The sequence below is a fragment of the Mirounga angustirostris genome, unplaced genomic scaffold (genome assembly GCF_029215605.1).
Source record: "Mirounga angustirostris isolate CCGP_5_RB_7025 unplaced genomic scaffold, mMirAng1.0.hap1 SCAF_9, whole genome shotgun sequence".
NCBI lineage: Eukaryota > Metazoa > Chordata > Mammalia > Carnivora > Phocidae > Mirounga > Mirounga angustirostris.
The window spans coordinates 15,337,133-15,356,976 of NW_026991717.1; the positions used below are offsets into that span (position 1 = coordinate 15,337,133).

The window sequence follows — 19,844 nt, forward strand, 5'->3', positions numbered from 1 at the left end:
GTAATTTTCATTAGCCAGTAAACATGTAATTAACATTCAGCACTGTGTTTAACTTAATTCCTGTTTAAGACAAGGACAAGAAGCAGCCGAAGAGCATTAGTTCCATTTGTCAAGTCTGACATACATCTTACCATAACAGTTTCCTAAAATAAAAGATCCGTGTTTCCCCATTATTCTTCTCTTAAAACAAAAAAAATCCATTAGTTAAAACTGTATTAAAACTGCAAGAGGCAACATAGTTTATTCTCAATTTTGTCTAGTTACTGTATTCCTGCTTCCTTTTTTCATTTGGGAGGGTGGGTGAAGGGAGGGGGTTAATTAAGCATTCATTATTTGAAGACTTGAAATTGGGAACCCCTCCCCCCAAAAGAAATAGGTTTCCTCCTCAGGAAAGTTCTAGAATGGGGACTTGAAAAGGGGGGCATCTGCAGGGGAGAGGGAAAAATCACTTGGGGGGACACGAGTTAAAAGTAGAAAAATGAGGATTCCAACGGATTCCTAGGAAAAATGTTGCCCTCCTGTTTCAAGTTCTATCTTTGATCCAGGGTGAGGGGAGCCTGTCTGCCAGTCTGCTAGGCTGCTGCTTTTTCCCCCTCCTCTCCCACCTCTGTTTTTTTCCAACTTGCTTTAGGATTAGCCTCCATCCCTCTCGACCCCAAACAGTGGAATTTGGCTGTGCCTCGGGTCGTCTTGCTTTGCAATATCGCCTATAGTTGTTGGCGGTTTTCTGCTGAGGCTGAGCCGTTTGCTCCAGCCTCCGACTAAACTCATTAAGTTGGGAGATTTTTTTCAATTGGACGGGTGTTTTTAAAGTCTCGTCTTTCCAGCCCCAAACAAGGTGTAACAACGCACTCTTCCTTCTAAGGAATGAGATGAGAGACAAGGATCACTCCAGACATCTCCTACCTACGGTTTGGGGGTTTTTTTCTTAAAGGCGAGGCTTGCATTCCTCAGCAGCTATGTACAAAGCTCCCTGAAACCTCGTCTCTCTAAAGTTAGTGTGCAGGGTTTTCCAAGGCTGAGAACGCCTAATACATGGGGAAGCACTTCCTTGAGGTGGAAGATTTCTCCCTTCACCTTTCCTCTTTTTCCCTGCAGGCTAGTGCCTACTTTTTATCAGTTTGCACAATCGCTTAGATAAACACCGAGGAGGAGATTCTCTTTAATTATCAAAGACACATCTTTTCAGGGGGCCAACAAAGCGTTTATTTCACCCGCCAAACTAAAGGAGAGTTATTCCAGTTTAGAAGGAAGATGCAAGCGGTTTGGGACCTTGAACAAGGCAAATATGGTTTTGGTATGTTTACTTACAGTATTTTTTTTCTCTCTCTCTCCTTTCTCACTTTTCTCCTTGTGCTGTGTGGGGCTGGGGATGACTTGGGGCTTTTCAAAATATCGGTTTGCTAACGTGTATGAAATGCCTAGGACTGTGGTTTCAGAGGTTTGGGGGGGCAGTCAATTCAATGCATTGCCATATTTTATTACATGTGTGTGATAGGAGAGGTGGTGGAGGGGGGAAGAGGGGGAAAATACAATTGCAAAGCTGCCAAAATATGATTAAACCGAAGCGTAAAGACTGCGGTGCCTCCCCATCTCCTCGTCCTGTCTCCTCAAACTCATTTCCTTCGATAGAGCAAAACTAAAAGCCAGTCCTATAAGCGTGTTTTTTTTGTTTTTTTTTTTTTTTTTCCAAGCAACAGACGACTCGGTTTTCTAGCAAAGGAGCTGCGAGGCTCGCACTAAGTATCAGAATTTACTGTTCGATTTGCCTCTGCGCTTCATTTTGCAACCTTGTGCAACTGACAGCCAGCCAGGCAGGGAGGGAGGAAAGCTCTGCCCGGCGCCCTCGGCCGCGGCTCGGGGAGGCGAGCGCTCGGTTAAAGCTAAGAGGAGAATCGCGACGAGAAGGGTACTCACCATCGGGCGGGGTGGTGGAGCTGGCGTGCGGATTTCAGGCAAACGTTTACCTTTTTGCTGTCTATTGCAACCGCGTCGGGCTGACTTAAGAAGCAATTCTGTGCTCTGTCCAGAACGTTCAAGGAACGGTTCCTCATTTTTAAAAAGCCAGCGAGAGAGACGACAGAGACAGAGAAAGAAAAAGAGAGGAGGGGGTGAGGGGGACGCACATAAACCCAGTTCAAGGAAAAAAAAAAAAAAAAAAACCATCACCTCTCCGCCAGTGACTCGGGAAACGCAGAGGTGGCGAGATCCGAGTCCGGTCCAACCAAGCTAGAGCCAATTAATTTTAAATCCTGAAGAATTATTCAGATTAAAATGTACAGAAGTTTCATTCTCCTATGCCTACGTGAGCTCAAAGTCGTTTCCCTTTAAGAGCTCCTTTTCTTTTAAAGTTGAATTTTAGGCAGCGAGGACTCTTACACTAGGGGGCAGACAGATACTGTACTTGCTCCAGTCTTAAGCAATTTTTTCCCTCCCAGCATATGCTCTGATTTAGCACTGTAAATTTTTCAGAGGACCCAACTCTGACAGCCCCTGGTGATTTTCAAAGTACCACAAGCCAGTGGTTAAAAATTGCATTGACTTGGAAGTTCAGAGGGACACAATGGAAGCCCCTTTCCCTATTCATGGAGCTCCAGTGTGGTGGAAGAGAAAAACACACACGGACTAGATTGAGGGAAAGGAGGAATTCAATGAATCCTGGTGGACAGAACTGGTTTCTACTGAGTTCAGAGTTAAACTCGCCATTTGCTGGGGTCTGTATTCATATTGTGATTTAATTTGGGGAGAATTATAGCCATCAGTCCACTTTCTGCAAGAAAATCATATTCCTGGGTGGGTTTACTTTACTTTTCTTTTTTTTTTTTCACCAGAGTAAAACAAATGTTTTTCCAACTTTCTCCAGCTAAATTAAAGCTTGCCATTCCTCTCATTAAAATAAATTTACATCTACAATAAAAGACTGGGCTGGATTTTTTTTTTTTAACAGTAACGACATATTGATATTTATCTGTTAGTCTTAAAGCTGTTTATTCAAGGGAAATGAGCATCTCTGAAAAGACATTTTAAAATATTTTCCCCTCCTTTTTTTTTTTTTTCCTCAGTCTGCAGTCCTTTCTCTTCTTCTCTGCAGTAAAATTAACTATAATTGATAGGGTCATTTATTTATTTATTTATTTGGATTTTTGTGATAGCATCCCATAACTGAATGAATCCTAAAATGCAGAGTGAAACACCTCTGACTTTCATGGCAGCCCTGTGGTCGTGTGCTTTAGCAGGCTTCAGTTCTGTAAGAGATTGGGAAATTCTTCATTTTAAATCTGAGACCATCAGAGCGCACTTCAAATACCAAAAATCTCTAAGTGTACTGTGGAGGCTTTTCCTCCTCAAAAATTTCCCACTTCATGTCTGTAGAAGGTGATCTTGCTATGGAAGTGTCTGCACTCAAGAGGCGAGATTAAGATTTCCCTACAATCAATTATTCCCATCTTTTATGAAATTGAGATGGGTATGCCCATTCGATTTCCTATTTCAACACAGCCCCGCCACATCTTTGTTGAGTTTGCCCCTAATCTACTGACATTTGTAGCATTAGGCAATCCCTTGAATCATAGGGGTTGAAAGGCAAGGGAAAAAAAAAAAAAAACAAACAACCTTCTCTGAAATGATTTCTTTTCCATCCTTCTGTCCTCTTTAAGAGAAAGTTATATTGTGTCTCTAATCAACCTGAAATTCTCAGCCTGCCTTCTCTCTGTGGCAATCTCATTACACACCAGGTTTATGATAGTTCAGTGTCCACTATAGTTGGGTTGTGGGTTTGGTTTTTTTTTGTTTTGTTTTGTTTTTTTTTTTTTTACAACTTTCAAATAATCCCAGCACCTGCAGCTTCAGTGAAATACGTGATTTCAGCGGAAAAGGGGTGAGGGCTAAGAAGCTTTCAGGAATGAAGTGTAAGGGGGGGGGGTTCCTCCTTCCCTAAAAACTAGCCCCTGTCTGTCTACATCTTCACTTAGTACCTACCTTGTATTCTGCCTGTGTGTAAAGGTACTGAATGCAAAGTGCACGCCAGCACAGGTCAGTTATATGTGTGGTTTATGGTTTTTTAAAAATCTTTCATCTCGTCGAATTTTTTGAACTATCAAGGATGCTTTCCTGTGGTCATTAATTTACCCTTCATGTGTCCATGTTTCCTGAAGCTTAGCGTGTGTTATGTCAAATATTTTAATTGTTCATAAACCTGGCTGGCTTACCAGTTTACAGCTTTTCTCGGTGCAAAAATGTGTATGATGGCGTCAAAATTTTGTTCCATAAATGTTGAATAATCACAATTCACTAACTTCTCATAATCAAACCGAAAGGTTACTGCGTTGAAATATAGTGTATTCTGTGGGGGCAATTCTAGATGTTTGATGTTTAAAACCAAACACCTTGGAATTCAGAGACACATCCATGTTGATGATTTTAGCACATTGAGCAGAATGGCACAGGCTATGAAGTTGTTCTTATTGCAGTGAATCTCTTGAGATTGGCTTGTGTGTGGTTTTTGTGAGTTGTACTTGGTATTATTCCCAATTTGGAGCAGAATTTCTGGTTGTGTTTTAGTGACTATATGGATGCTTAAAAGGAACTTGAGGAACAATGAAGTTCGTACTCAACTGGTCCATGACCTAGAAGCACAGTCGCTGAAGTCTTTGTCTGTGTACATTGACAAATGTGCATCTGATACATGTGCGCTTACATGTGTGTACAGAGGGTATGCACAGGGGAGGCTGGCAGGCTGCTTCCGCTTGTCCATCAGCGGGCAGAACGGTCTATTCACCTCTCTCCACGATTGGGTGTGTGGCAGGACGTTGGCTTGTGAGTTAGCTATAACTAATGAGAGAGGATAAAGTTGAGGAAAATTGATTTTAATTGCGTCATGACAATGAGATGAAGTCTACTTGGGCTTCTCAGCATCCGAGCAGCTTTATTTGAGCAATTAAAATGTCAGGCCACATACCTGTGAAATGTTAACCCCACAAGGAAAAGACAGACGCTAAACGACTTTTTTTTCCTCGAAAAGGGAAAAAAGAAATAAGCCTCAAAACCAAGCAAGTGATCAGAGTTGATAAAGAGAAGGGTCCACCAGCACCCGGATTTGACCAAATCTTTCGTTTGGTAAATGCCTCCAAGCTCGGTTCGCGGCACCTTCCTGCCCCCCCCCCCCCCCGCCACCCATTACCCCTCTGCAAAGAAACCGGGGAACTTTTCTCTTTCTCTGGCACTGTGGGCACAAAGATGCGCCTGGAGTCCCGGGTGGTGCGCGAGCGACGGATTTCGTGGCATCGCCAAGTTGCGGGAGGCGAAGTCCTCGATTCCATCCAAAGCCTCTCGCGGAGCCTTTAAGAGGCGTTGTGTGTGCGCGCCGCGCTCCTCTCCCCGTGGGGCGGAAACCTCCGGTGCGGGGTGCGGGGTGCGGAGAGCTCGGGGGCCGCGTGCCCGGGGCCGGCCCGGGCCCATCCCCCGCCTGGCGGCGGTGGCGGCGCGGCCGCCCCCTCCCCGCCCCCCTTGGCCCCCCGCGCTCCCCGCGCCGCGGCCGCGACGACGCTCGCGCTAGGACCGGGCTGAGCCCGCGGCCGCCATGGCGGGGCCGCCGCGCTCCGGCCAATGACGACGAGGGGGCGGCGCGCGCGCGCCTGGCCAGGCCAACCCCGGCTGCTGCCTTATAAGGCGCGCCGTCACCATGGCAACGTGCGCTAAGTTGCAGCAGTCGTGTCAAAGTTCACTATATAGAGAGCTCAGTGAGCTGATCGCGGAGAAGCCACTTCTGCCAGCCCCGGCGCCTATAAATCGCATTCCCTCCCGCGCCCCCCTTTTTAGCATATTTGATCACTTTGATTCTCTGTTCTTTTCTCTCCGCGGTGTGTGTGTGCGTGCGCGCGTGTGTGTTTTCTTCTCCTCCTCCTCCTCTCCCCGAGTTGCCTCCTTTCTCCGGGTGCCGTGCTGCCTTTTTTCCCTCCTTTCATTCTTTCTCTCCGTCTTTTTCTCCCCCCTCTGCGCACGAAGGATGTGCTTCTAGGTGGTGATCTGCCCTCCTCTCTCTCTTTTATCATTTCTCCCCCGCCGCCGGCGAGTTGACTCTTTCCCTATGTGTGTGAGGCGGCGGCGGCAGCAGCAGCAGCAGCGGCTCCGGCGGCGGCAGCAGCGGCAGCAGCGGCTTCAGCGGCGGCGGCGGCGCTAGACGCGGCGGCTCCGGGCCCGACCCGGCGGCTTCGGCGGCGGCGGCGGCGGCGGCGGCGGCTCCTGCGGCGGCGGCGGCCCGGGCGGCCCGCAGGGAGCGGCGAGCGGCCTCCATCCGGCGAAGGCGGGCGGCGGCGGCCGGAGCGAGCGAGGCGCGCGCCGGGCGCCCGTGGCAGGCGGCGGCGGCGGCGGCGGCCCAGCGCCAGGACGACGCCGCGCAGCGCCCGACGCGGACCACTTTCATGCTGATTCCCCCGGACCCGGGCAGCGCTCCGGCCACTCCGCGGGCCGCCGGCCTCCGCCCCGGCCTGCCCGGCTCTCTGGGCGCGCCCGCGACCGGCGCCTCCGCTCTCCCAGTCCTCCTGATTTCGATGGCTTTCCTGAATGGCTGACTGTGGGCTGCCCTGGACTTGGCCCCCGGACAGTCGCCTCTCCTCCTCCTCCTCTTCCTCCTCCTCTTCCTCCTCCTACTCCAACTCCTCGGCACACCAGCTCTGAGAGCGAGAGAGTGAACGAGAGAGGGAGGGAGAGAGTGAGAGCGAGCGAGATCTTTGGAGAGATTTTTTTTTTTTTTTTTTTTTTTGCCTCCTACTTCTGTCTTGAAGCCAGACAATCGACTTGCAGCTCTCCCTCCCCTCCCTCTCTCTCCACGTTCTGCTCCCACTCTCTCTCCCCTGGCCCCTTCCCCTCCCCTCCGGGCGGAAAGCCCCCCGAAAGCAACAAAGCTGAGCCGAGGGAAACAAACAAAACAAACACACCGGGCCAGACAAGCAAGCGACAAAACTTTGCAAAAGCAGAAACAAAAAAGGAAAAACTAATCAACCTCAACCAACCAGCCCCCGAGCCACCCGGGGCGCCCTCCCGCGCCCTCTCGCACCCTCGCACACACAAAAGGCGGCGCGCCGGAGCCCGAGACCCGGGAGCCGCCGCCGCCCGCAGCCAGGGGAGCAGGAAGTCCGGACGCGGCCCCCATAGATATGGCAATGGTAGTCAGCACGTGGCGCGACCCCCAGGACGAGGTGCCCGGCTCGCAGGGCAGCCAGGCCTCGCAGGCGCCGCCTGTGCCCGGCCCGCCGCCCGGCGCCCCGCACACGCCACAGACGCCGGGCCAAGGGGGCCCGGCCAGCACGCCGGCCCAGACGGCGGCCGGTGGCCAGGGCGGCCCCGGCGGCCCGGGCGGCGACAAGCAGCAGCAGCAGCAGCACATCGAGTGCGTGGTGTGCGGGGACAAGTCGAGCGGCAAGCACTACGGCCAGTTCACGTGCGAGGGCTGCAAGAGCTTCTTCAAGCGCAGCGTGCGGAGGAACCTGAGCTACACGTGCCGCGCCAACCGGAACTGTCCCATCGACCAGCACCACCGCAACCAGTGTCAGTACTGCCGCCTCAAAAAGTGCCTCAAAGTGGGCATGAGACGGGAAGGTATCGGCCTCTCATTTCTCCCCCCCCCCCCCCCGCCTGGGGTCCCGGGGCCCTGGGTGCGTTTGGCTAGCCTGCTCTGGGTAAGGACGCAGAAGCCCCAAGCTCTTCTCTTCGTGTTGCAGCTGAAAGGGGTTTTACACTAGAAGCAAGTTCTGCACTGGAACCCAGACCCCCAAATCCGCATGCTTTGGCCGACTGATTTCCTCCTCTACTTTCTCTTCGGGCTGTTTCTTTTTCTTTGCATTGATGGCGAGTTCATTCGCGTTCGCCTTTCTGCGAGGGATGGGGTGTTGTCTGTTGTTGTTTTAAAGCCTGGTTTACTTCTTTGCCTTTCCTCTCGATTTCTCTCTCTCTCTCTCTCTCCCCTTGTTTTTCCTGCATGTTCAACATATGTCCCTCCTCCCCCCACCCCTCTCCCCAGCCCCCACCTTCTCAAAAAAAAAAAAAAAAAACAACCTGAGATTGTACTTTTGTACAGGAGGTTCAAATTACAAATGGCAATTTTATGCACTTCGCCGTATTAACGCTGCTGCCCGGGCAGCGCTCATGTGACCCTCCGTGGATTAACATTCTGCTAAAAAAAAAAAAAAATACCTCTGTTTTCTTTTTTCCTTTCACTTTTGAAAGGAGGAGAGCGCGACAGGGAGCAGGGAAGGGTGGGCGAGGGGCCCTCGGCGGCTGCTTTCGCTCTGCGCGAGTTGGGTCTTTGTGATATAAAATTCGCCGAGCGCCGCGAGCCGTGCTCGGCCAATGGCGCGCTCGGCGCCGGGCGCGGGCTCCGGGCTAGGGCGAGCGAACGCCGGGCTTTCTTTGTGTTTCTGCGAGAGCGACTCTCCCGGTCCGGCGTCAGCTAACAGCCCGAGCCCGAGCCTCGCCAGCTTTCCCCGGCCCTCTCGGGCCCTACCCGGGCTGCGCCGGCGCCGGCCGCCTGCTCCCCGCCTCTCCCCGGCTTCCTCTGCCTCGGCCGGCCTCTCTCTCCGCCCTCTCCCTCCGTCTCTCTTTCTCCGCGCACACTGATTAGGCTGCCGCCAGACCTCGGCTTTCCGCTCGTCTCTCACCGGGGGGTTCCCCGCCGGGCTGGGGCTGGGGCTGGGGCTGCGGGGTTTGGGGGAGAGTTGTTCCGGGGTGGCCGCAGGCCGTCTGGGGTGAACCCTTGTGTCTTTTGCAAAAGCGTCTCACCCTCCCCCCCAGGCTCGCCCCTCCCGCTCCCTCTCCTCCAATCAATAAGAAATATCAGCTGTTTAGCAGTAAAGAAGAACGATGCCCCCAGAATGCTACATCCCGCCCACAGTGCCGGGGACCCCGAGGCAAACTGGTCAATTCTGGGTCCTCGGCGGCCCGGCCCCGGGCGGGCCTCGGAGGCAAGTGTGCGGCTCAGGCCGCCAGAGCCTGCCTGGGTGGTGGCTCGAGCGGAGTGCTGCCGGGCTCCCGGCGACTTCCAGGTCTGTGGCCCTGGCGCGCTGGTGAGAGGGGCAGGCCTGCCCATTCCGGCGCGGCGCGGGGTCTGGGTCAGGTGGGGGTCGGGCTGGGGCAGACCCTGCCGGGGGAGCCGGGGAATGAGGCTGGTCATTAACTGCGGGGTGTCTCCTTTCCTCCCCGCAGCGGTGCAGAGGGGCAGGATGCCGCCCACCCAGCCAACCCACGGGCAGTTTGCGCTGACCAACGGGGACCCTCTCAACTGCCACTCGTACCTGTCCGGATATATTTCGCTGCTGCTGCGCGCCGAGCCCTATCCCACGTCGCGCTTCGGCAGCCAGTGCATGCAGCCCAACAACATCATGGGTATCGAGAACATTTGCGAACTGGCCGCGCGGATGCTCTTCAGCGCCGTCGAGTGGGCCCGGAACATCCCCTTCTTCCCTGACCTGCAGATCACCGACCAGGTGGCCCTGCTTCGCCTCACCTGGAGCGAGCTGTTCGTGCTGAATGCAGCACAGTGCTCCATGCCCCTCCACGTCGCCCCGCTCCTGGCCGCCGCCGGCCTACACGCCTCACCCATGTCCGCCGACCGAGTGGTCGCCTTTATGGACCACATACGGATCTTCCAAGAGCAAGTGGAGAAGCTCAAAGCGCTGCACGTTGACTCCGCCGAGTACAGCTGTCTCAAGGCCATAGTCCTGTTCACCTCAGGTAGGAAGGAGCCCTGCCCCCTCCTGCCCAAGGACTCCTAGCTCAGAGTTAGGGCCCCGAGAACTTGGGAGTCCCCAGAGTGAGCCCAGCCTCCCCCTTGAAAGGCCAAACTGTTGAGTGGGAACTTTGTGTAGGTGCTGGGCCTCTCCAGGCCCGTCCAGGGGACTAGAGAGGAAGGGTGGACTTCAGGCAGGTTGCTTCAGACAGGAGCTCGAAAAATGGGCCATGGGAAAGCCTCTGGGGCCTGCCAGACTGGGATGCATGTTCCTGCTCCCTCCCTCAGCCCCGGCCTCCTGGGCAGCTGAGCCTGTGCAGTCTCCCCTACCCCATGGCTCTCTCTCTGTCACCCTGGCTGAGCCTGCAGGAGATGCCTCTGAGCACTGGCGCTGTCCTGGCATCATCTCTGCAGGGGAAAGTTTGCCCCTGCAGGGGAAAAGTTTGTCTGCTAACCCAGTAGGAGTTGGAGCTCCAGGCAAATCCAACCCGAGGGCAGCAATTTTCTAAATCCTATTCTTATTAAAACAGTGCAGACCTGCCAGGAGAGGAGGAAGAGTTGTCAGGAAGGGGCAAGAGGAAGAAAGGGGCCATCATAACTGTTCAGAATGTGTGCAAGGGGTGGAAGACTCTGGCCTCCTGCTTCCTCTGCCCAGGCAAACACTTAAGGCAATTTTCAAACAACCCGAAGTGTATGCCAACTTGGGCTGGATGTGAATGTTGCCAGAGATATAAAACCATCACTGACTGCATTAGGAAATCTAATTAGTTTGTATGTAGTTTAACCTGTGTGAGTAATAGATCTAATATTAATTAACTCTTGAGGCGAAATGATTTTTGAAGGTGTCTGGCTTTCCACTTTGGGCCACACCTGCGCCTTTTGGCTGCCTCCAGGCTGAGTTCAGCCTATCCCAAGTGGGTGGAAATCACCCCCTCCACACTCTAGGTCTAAGTTGTCAGCTGATCCCTTTGTCATGCCTGAGAGGGGAGAGGGGTTCCTAATTCAGAATAACAAACATTTGGATGTTGGTAGGGCTTGGACCCTAGAAACTGCAGTTTCCACAGCTTGTAATCCGGACATTAGGAGAGCTGAGTAGTTCCTGTGGCAGACAAAAAGATCCACAATCTCTTCTTTATTGTTTGAAGGAAATCTGGGGACCCCAATCATTAGCTCAATCGATTGCAGGTTCTGAGTCCTTAACCCACTGTCTGTTATACGTTGCTGTTTTTCACACATAACCCCCCCCCCCCAACAGCCACCCCAAATTCTGCCTTTGAAAGTCCTTAGGTAATCAATTAAAGGGCAGTGTCTGGGCAAGGAAGAGCTGTATGGAGAGAGGCTTGGATCTGGAGTATTTTTCTCAGGGGAACTGTCATAACTAGAACATTTGCCTGATGCAAATGTACAGGAAGGATATTCCCCTACCCCACAGCCACCTTCACCCCCATCCCACAACCCTGCTACACCCAGCCCAACATCCCAGATGATGGGAGTGTTGTTAATTTCTCGCTATCATTGTTAGCTCTTAGCCTTACCCTTGGTCTTTCAAGGAAAGAAATGCCTGATACTGTCGTAACAGTTTAATTTATTACTATTTGCAAAATGTAGAGGCCTGTGTGGAGAATGCAAATCGCCTCACAAAGAGATAAAGGTCCCTCTTATCTGATTCATAGGGAGACACACAGTGTACCAATGCAGAGGGAGGGAGTCCTATGCAAACAGAGCTTTTAATTCCTGACCACAGACACCTATGCATTCTTTACATGCGGAGTCCTAGATACACACACGAGGAAATTGCATGTGTGTTCTGGCTCTTGGGCTGGAGGCAGTGGCGGCTGTTTTAAGGATGCACAATATGCATGTGTAGCCCCAGTCTTGTCTGGGGAACCCAAAAAGGTCAGGTCACAACCTGCACTGCCTTCACTGAGAAGCCTCTCTTTTCAAAGGCACTTATTGTATTTTTCCCATATCCGAAAGAGAAAAGTGTTTTCCTGACGATAACAGGGAGGGGTTTCTTCTTGGAGGGACCTGTTTTTTTTTTTTTTTTTAATAAATAAATAAATACATAAAGGGGGGTACGAGAAAAAGGGAGAGAGAAGAAAAGGGGGAAAAGAAACAGCTCAAATGAACAGAGAGATCACAGTTTGCATGGCTGCCCTTCAATAGGGCTGTACTGACAAGATCAGTTTTAAAGGGCCACTTAAATCAGTTTCAAAGACTGGAGAAAAATGAGTCGCCCTCTTTGGGGGAGAATCTGAGGCTGGGTCGTGGACGCCATTACTAGAGGCTGGGCCAGGTTGTTGCCCTCCCCCCCCCCATATAATTATAAGCCAAACTATTATTTACAGAGGAGGAGGGGGAGGAGCCCTGGCAGTTTTGGTTTCATCTGTTTGTCTGTCTGTTTACTGACTTGAGCCAGATTTCACCCAATGCACTTGGCTTGGGCCTCCCAGTGCCCAAGTCTGAGGACTGGGACAGTGAAAGCCTGCAGTGCTCAGAGCTGTGTTTGACTTTAAAGCAAATACCCCAGGATCATCTCGTGCTCTCCTTCCCCCCCCTCCCCGCCCCCCAGCCAGCTTCCCTCCGCCCAAGTTTTCAGTACAGAGAGGCATTTGCTTCAACTCCGGTTGGGGCAGTTTGACAGAGCCCTGTACACACACCTCATGTGACCCATTTCAAACCTCTTAATCTGATGACTGAATTCTTCTTCTTCTTCTCCTCCTCCTTCTTCTTCTTCTTCTTTTTTTTTTTTTTTTTTTTTTAACTTTCTTCCAGATGCCTGTGGTCTCTCTGATGTAGCCCATGTGGAAAGCTTGCAGGAAAAGTCCCAGTGTGCTTTGGAAGAATATGTTAGGAGCCAGTACCCCAACCAACCAACGCGATTCGGAAAGCTTTTGCTTCGCCTCCCTTCCCTCCGCACGGTCTCCTCCTCAGTCATAGAGCAATTGTTTTTCGTCCGTTTGGTAGGTAAAACCCCCATCGAAACCCTCATCCGGGATATGTTACTGTCCGGCAGCAGTTTTAACTGGCCGTATATGGCAATTCAATAAATAATAAATCAAAATAAGAAGGGGGAGTGAAACAGAGAGAAAGAAAAGGCAAAAGACTGGTTTGTTTGCTTAAATTCCTTCTGTTAAGAAAGGATATAAAAGGATGTTACAAGTTTGCTAAAAGAAGAGAGGGGAAGAATTTAATGGACTGTGAATTTCAAAAAAAAAAAAAGACTGTCAAATGAACTTTTACAGAATGCATTAAAAAAAAAAAAAAACTCCTGTGTCGGTCAGAACAACTTGCTACTTATCATTTTTGTATAAAAAGGAAATTAGTCTTTTTCTTTTTTTGGTAAAATTTTGAAAAATATTGCTAAAAGTGCATTTAAGGAGATTGGGAGAAAATTAGCAGAATGGAGAAAGTAAGTCTTTTTTTTTTCCAAATTATTAATTGTCCTGTGTCTATGTACCTCTAGCTGTTCTTTTTTGTACTTTTCTGGTTCCAAACCAGTTTATTCTGTGGTTCTATAATAAGTTTTGATATAATCTTGGCTTCTTAAAAACTGTGTATCCTTAAAATATATGTTCTGCAAGAATTAAAACTGAGTCCATGAAAATATCATAGGAAGACATAAAACTTTAAAAGGCAACTCAAAGATGGTGGAAACGCACTTACAAGTGGTGACCAAAAATTTTAGGTGAAGTTGAGCACTCTTAATTTGAAACTGGAGGAACCACATACAACACTTAACTTCCCCAACCCTGCCCTCCCCCCAAAAAAGACACCATGACAAACCTAGCTTTTTAAAAATATTTTAAGAAAGAGAATGAACTGTGGAATTTATTGGCAGCCAAGGAATGTGTCCAAGACACATGCTGAGGTTTTGAATAAAAAGTGAACTTTTGTAATTTGAATTGGGTCCCGCTTAGTTCTTGAATTGTTACGAAAATCCTATATCTGTTTGTATATTTGCAAACCCTTTGTATTATAATTGTTGATATTTTCCCTTTTTAAAAAATACCATTGAAATCAGCATGACAAAATAACACTGTTGGCACTTATAGGTAACGTGATTGATTCAGTATCTTAGAGTTTACAGTTTGTGTTTTTAAAAAAACTGAAGGTTTTTTTTTAAGTGCAACATTTCTGTATACTGTAAAAGTTATAATAACTGAACTGTTTGGTCGAGTCTTTGTGTGTTATATTCCAAGGAAAATTGAAAGTATTCAGAAATTAAAATATTATTTGATATCTGAAATCTGCTTGGCTGTCCCCACTCACTGTCTTTCTCTCCAGAAGAGCCCCTGTGAGCTCTCGCTGAGCCAGGCCGGGGGTCCATTTGTTTACTCCCCTCAGTCAGTTTGTTCAAAGGTGGACTAGTGTATTTGCCTGTTTAATTTGGGTGTGTGTGTGGAGGGGGGGAGAAGCTGAAGTTAATGGTTTATCTATGGTTTAGGAAGTGCCATACTGATATAGTAAACCACCCCCATTCACCTAATCCTCCTTTTAATTAAAAATGGATTTTCCAGGAAAAAAAAAAAAGGCCCTTATATTTGTCACACTTAAGTGCCTGCTTAGGGAAGGTATTGTGGAAAGTATTAGAAATCTTGAGATCAGTATCTATTTTATGATCAGAAAAAAATACTGTTTTGTACATTTCTGACAGTTAAGCAAAAGACAGTTCTAGCAAGCTAATCACAGCATTGTAAATAGAGGGCAGTTGTTTGCAGTGAGTTTTTTCTTAAGTAGGTGTGATTTTTAAAAATACTCTGTGGTTCTCATCTAGCTTGGTTGTTGAGAGAATTTCAAATTCAGTGATATAGTTTAGAGCGCTGAAGGGTCTGTTTTTAGTGTATATATGATAACTTCCCGTTGGCCTGCCTTTCCCCTCCCCCCTTTACGTTCATTCTGTGAGAGCATGACCACAGGTCAAGGGAGTCTTTTCCACTGGAGTTATGTACATAAAAACACATCGACATTTTGACATTTCGGATTGTGTAGATACAATCTGTACTGCTCTTGGGATCCTTTGTCCTTAGAAGCCAAATTGAGAAAAAGAAGAGAAAGAAAGAAGGAAGGAAACTTTACAGGGTGTGCTGATTTGGAAGTAGTAACTATTTTGTTTTGGAGGTTTTTTTGTTTTTTTTCCTCTTTCTCTTTTCCTGGTTTGAAGGAAGCTCAGTGTGTGGGATCTTGCAATTTTGTTCTTATTGAGGCTTTCCAGCACCCCCCCCCCACCATACTTCACTATGTTGTGGTTTAATTTGAAAAGCGGGTGGGTAGGGGAGGTGGAAGAAAAGGGATCATTTTGTAAAGTGTATTAAACTTTGATACTCAGTTCCAGTCAATACATGTAGACCAGAAAAATCTGTCTGATTTGTGCATCTGAGCAGAGTCCTCCATCTGACCCCCAGCTTCTTTCTGTAGATATATACATACATAAATATAAGTATGTTCTTAGGGCAGAATATCGCTGACCTTTTAGCTCGAGGTTTGTCGGTTGTTTATTTTCTCCTCTTGCAAGTGCTATCCATGTGAGTGTGTGAAGTTTCTCTAATAAGTAAAACACAGGCCCTTTTCCTTGTTTGTTTTGTGTTAGTTTATTGTAAACAGCCATTTGTTGTAAATTATTATTGGCATTAAATTATAATTTATGATTTTCAAAGCAAAAGACAGTCCCTGTTTTATTATGCTTTAAGCATGTGTTCTAGTCATTGGAAATCTCTCTCTCACTCTCTCTGAGTTTCAGCAATGAGCTTGGGGTCTGCAAGGCAGAAAAACAGGACCCCCAATTTTTCAAACGGTTAAAACAATACCCCTTGTATATGTTTAGAGTGGCTGGAGGAGGGTCTGTTTAGAGTCTTGAGTTTGGTTTAAGTTTATTGCATTTAAAGAAAGTTTTTCTTTTCACGCTGAGTTAGAACAAAAGATCTTTGCTGCAACTGAGCTGGACAAAAGACGAGGGCTGGGACCCAGCGAGTGCGTTCTGTGTGAAATTGACGAGATCTTTAAAAAAGCTGCTAAACATGGCGACTCTTTCCCTTTAAGTGTCTCTTTTTCCTTGCTGGTTTTTTTTTTTTTTTTTTTTTCCATCTGATCTGAGCTCGCTTTATTTCTTTTCCCAACCCGCTCCTCCTCCCTCCTCTTGGCGCTCGGGGGTGTGAGAGAACCCAGTTAGACGCGAAATGCAACAATAGTCCGAGGAGAGAGAGAGGGGCGATCGCTGCTTCTCGCCACTTTCAAACAAACCTGGGGGAAGACTGAGCTGGGGGGGGGGGTGTTGCGGGGGGGGGGGCGCGGAATGTAGTCCGTTCGCTCGGCTCGCGGTCGCCCTGCCTCGGCCTTTCAGCATTAGTTCTCTCTGGGCCGCGAGAGGCTGGGGCTCAAAGTTAGCGGGCGACGTCCGGGGCTGGTTCCGCGGAGACGGCTGCGTTTGCATCCGGCCGGCTTGCAGGGACGGGGGCCTGGAGTTGGCAGCAGCTGCGGAAAAGTGCTTGCCCCCCCAGCCCCCGCCCCCCACTTACGTGCGGCGGAATTCCGCCAGCGCCCCCGGAAAGTCCGGGGTGCCGGGCGCGCGGAGCTGCACTCCCTGGATGTGCACGAAGCGGCGACAGGCGGGGGGCGGAGGCGGGGGGCGGTCAGGGGGAGCTCGAGCGTGTGAAACTCTGCCTCGAAGCTCGCTTTTGACTTGGTCCTATGAGCTGAGCCAACATGGCGTCTCCCATTGCACCGCGAGCGCCGGGCTGCCAGGCACGGCCGGGCCGGGTAATAGAAAACACATTGGCTACCAAAAAGAGAAAAAAAAAAAAAAAAAAAAGAGGGGGGGCGGCTAAAGGCCATTCCATCTGCAGGCAGAAAACCCTCTTTTAAACTCTTGCTGGCGAGGGAGTGCGGTCCTCGATTATTCTGTAATTAAAGCAGCAGAATTCGCAGGGAAAATACTGGTAACGCAGTATCCCCTTCTCTCTTGCCCCCCCCCCAACCCGTATAATTAGGAGAGTTTATTTCAAGTCTCCCTTCCCAACAGGAGCCAAATTAGAAAAAGCAAAAGTCTGTATCCTCAAAGCATCTTAAATGTTTGAATGGTATAGGGGGAGGGGGAGAGGCCAGTATTGACAGACCTGGTCAGTGCTCGCGCTCTTAATGCAGGGGCTGCGCCGGGGTTTGTGCCGGCCGGGTCCAGCTGGGGGGGGGGGGGGGTAGTGGAGGCTGGGCTGCGAACCCCGCCGGGCGTGGGCAGAACTTGCTGTTTGCCTGTCAAAGTTAAAGCAAACGTGGCTTTCCGGGCGGAGGGCTGGCTGGGGGCGCGCAGCGGCCGAGAGCGGGTTCCGGGCGGGTGGTCGCAGGCCCTAGAAATGTGTGAGCCTGCGTGGATGGCGCCCCTGACAGGAGCGCGCCCGCAGCGGAGGATCCCCTTTCTTTAATAGGTTTGAGCAGGCGAGGCCGGCCGTGGGACAGACTTGGCCTCCCAGAGAGGGTCTTCAGAGGGCCTCTGGAGAGACATTGGATTGGCCCGGGCCGAGCTCTCAGCGGATGGGGGGATCGCCCGTTATGTCCAATTCCAGCCCCTGCTCGGGCCTGGAGACCCCTACCCTCAGCCGCCTGGGAGGGAAGCGAGGTACTCTCTGAATTCCGGGCCTCGTCAAGATTTATTGAAGTTGGGTTTTAAAAAACGTGCTTCAGATGATTTTTCCCATTTTCTCAGATTTCAAAGGCTCCCTGCAGTGCGGCTGCCTAATTAATGGTGAAATTCAACTAAATCTAATTATGCAGTAATTTTAAAGCAGTTAGTGCTGGGCGTTGGTTTGTAATAGGACCCCAGTTTTTTAAAGTTTGCTTACTGTGTTGGTTTAGGGGAAAGCCATCTTTTGTATGGCAAAGAAAGACGGGGAAATAGTTTTGCTGCAGGAACCGGAGGGCTGAGCACCGCCCCCACCCCTTCACCTCCATCCCCATCCCTGTCTCCTGTCCGCTCTCTTTCTCTCTCTCTCTCTCTCTCTCTCTCTCTCGCCCTCTCTCAAGCTCAAGCTCAAAAGCTGAGCGAGGTGCTCACGCAGCAAAGAGACCCATTTTCATAGCCAAAGGGGAAAGAGATAATTTTTCATAAGGAGACACAAAGGGGCTTGGTATCTGCTCTCCTGGACCCATCTGTAAGGGCCCGAAAACAGGGAAGGGACTCTCATCTTCTCTAATAGAGAACAGATTTCCTCCCCTTAACATCCATTGTCATTAAGGCGAAAAGCTGACTCTTGGAGTTATAAATCTTATCGTCCTTCTGATAACACACTTGTAATAAGTTAGCGTCCTATTCAAAGTGAATTGTAAAACTGCCTCATTTAATATGGCATCTGTGTCATTAAAACTTTTATTATTTTTTTCCCCCTCGTGTCTTGCAGGCCTGGCATTCCGTCGAGCTCTGAGGTGCCTATTGGGCCTCTGGGGTAGGGCCAAGGGGGAGAAAGGTGTGAGAGATGGGCTGCCTGGTTTCAGCCTCTGGATCTTAGTCTGGGGTGAGAGACCCCTGAGGCAGAGAGGGCCTGGGGGGGTGCTGTGTCCCCCTTTCCCATCCCCCAGAGCGGCCCCCTCGAAATGACGTTCCTTGAAAGAAACATGCTTGTGATTAGCTAAGCAAACACATCTGCTTTCGGAGTTGGGCCTTCGTTAATTAGCTGAACAAAGGGCCGTTTTGCTTTTTACCTTTTGCTGGGGGAGAGTGTGTTATTTCAGGAGTGTCGCGGGCCCTCCTCTTTTCAATTGCAGCCACGACGTTAATTTTATTGGGATTACTGATGGGAAATGAGGTGGCGCAGGCTTCCGAGAGGAAAAGCTTGATCATTACCCCCTTTGGAACTATATTTTTCCACCAACCTCCTGCTCGCGAGGAGGGGGTGGGGGGGGGCAAACTGCGCAGCAAGTTCAGAGCAATTGGAATCAGGCTCGCGGTACGCTGATCTCGGGTGACAGAGCGTGTGTTGGAGCTGAACTCTATAATTTGCGCTTCTGTTCCTTTATTAGCCCTGGACAACGAACTAATGAGCTTTGGCCCAGCACAGTGTCACTTGTATTTATTTTCTTATGGCAACTTTGAGATAGCGGAAGTGTTCCTTACCAAGAGCCAGGGAGGGCCGGGAGTCCCGACCGCTGCCTTCCTGGCCCAGGTCGGTGGCTGTGTCCCAGGGGAGCAAGGGCACTCACAGAACTGATGGAGCCTGGCGACTGGGCCTTTAGATGAGGCCTTGGGGGCGCTCAGGAAGGCGTTAGGCCCTTTCGAGGCCCAGGCATTCCTGCAGGCCCAGCTCCTGAGGTTGAGGTCAAGGGAAGCAGGGCAAAGTCCGGGGCAGGTCTCCAGGCACAAGGTGGTCGTGGTGCAAAGTGGCCTGGAGCCCTTCTGGTGCAGAAAGGAGGAGGGATCCACGGGCATGACTAAGTCAAGCCAAGGAACCCTAGGAGCAACAAGGATACCGTGCCCCGTGGCCGCGGGGACTGCTTTGTGCTGAAGGAAGCCTGGCTCAGCAGTCTGGCTAACTGTTTTGGGGGATGAGAGGATGCTTTAAGGGAACTCTTAAGGTCCTGAAGTGCGGAGGCTCCTCTCCCCCTAGTTTGGCTGCTCCAGGCAGGCTCAGTTGGAGAGGCCTGGAATAAAGTAAAGGAGGTGTGGGGGGTGGGGACAGAAGGGGGTCCACGGAGGCAGCGCAAACATCCCTTGTGCCCTGGTAGAGAGAAAAGGAGCCCCCCACGCTGCCAAGTGCGTGGGGAAGGGGGGCGCCAGGGAAGGGGAAGCCCAGGGAACTGCCAAGCGAGCGGGGACTTCTCCGATCCGCAGCCCGCGACTTCCTGTGGCTCTTGTCTTGCTCCCTGCCGGGCAGCCTTTGCTAATAACACCCAGGCTCTGTGCCCTGCCCGCCCCATCTCTCCTCGCCTCTCCTCGCTTTATCCCTCTGCCTTACTACCCCCTCCCCACCTCTTCCTTCCTTCCTGCAAATGGGTGTTAACGTGGGTCTTTATGTTCTGTCTATAACTAGGATGTAATCACGCGCCCCATGCCTCTCTCTAAAAGCATTTAATAAATGTCTATTAAAGCGCTACAAATGTAAGATGAATTTAGTGGCGCGGCTGCCTCCCTGAATCCGAA

At 50.4% G+C, this 19,844-nt stretch overlaps 1 protein-coding gene and 1 long non-coding RNA gene across 31 annotated transcripts in view; one reads left to right on the top strand and one right to left on the bottom strand.

Moving 5' to 3' along the window:
• The window catches only part of LOC123860919 (uncharacterized), a 111,007-nt gene extending 108,230 nt beyond the window's left edge, over positions 1–2,777 (bottom strand). For 24 of the 27 annotated variants that reach the window (XR_010404854.1, XR_010404879.1, XR_010404870.1 and 21 more), the window contains exon 1: positions 1,918–2,777. This is a non-coding gene — a long non-coding RNA (uncharacterized LOC123860919). The remainder of the gene's footprint in view (positions 1–1,917) is intronic. The other 3 variants (XR_010404868.1, XR_010404862.1, XR_010404875.1) reach the window with 3 other exon arrangements.
• On the top strand, positions 1,163–14,952 carry NR2F2 (nuclear receptor subfamily 2 group F member 2). Of its 4 annotated transcripts, none has more exons than XM_064569948.1 (4): positions 7,463–7,596; positions 8,788–9,038; positions 9,199–9,726; positions 12,497–14,952. In XM_064569948.1, the coding sequence occupies exons 3-4, from the start codon at positions 9,216–9,218 to the stop codon at positions 12,769–12,771; spliced, it is 786 nt and encodes a 261-aa protein (XP_064426018.1). In that variant the 5' UTR covers positions 7,463–7,596; positions 8,788–9,038; positions 9,199–9,215; the 3' UTR covers positions 12,772–14,952. The 4 variants fall into 4 exon arrangements, with proteins under 4 accessions (XP_045755437.1, XP_045755436.1, XP_064426018.1 ...); XM_064569949.1 differs by having other exon boundaries at positions 8,788–8,957; XM_045899481.3 differs by lacking the exons at positions 7,463–7,596; positions 8,788–9,038 and adding an exon at positions 1,163–1,297.
• Positions 14,953–19,844: the final 4,892 nt, after the last annotated feature.

Bases quoted from the DNA above. Each gene is read 5' to 3' on its own strand.
- NR2F2 (XM_045899480.3), top strand. From the start codon at position 7,155: ATGGCAATGGTAGTCAGCACGTGGCGCGACCCCCAGGACGAGGTGCCC. The intron at 7,597-9,198 runs GTATCGGCCTCT...TCCTCCCCGCAG, and splicing joins AGTGGGCATGAGACGGGAAG to CGGTGCAGAGGGGCAGGATG. The intron at 9,727-12,496 runs GTAGGAAGGAGC...ACTTTCTTCCAG, and splicing joins CATAGTCCTGTTCACCTCAG to ATGCCTGTGGTCTCTCTGAT.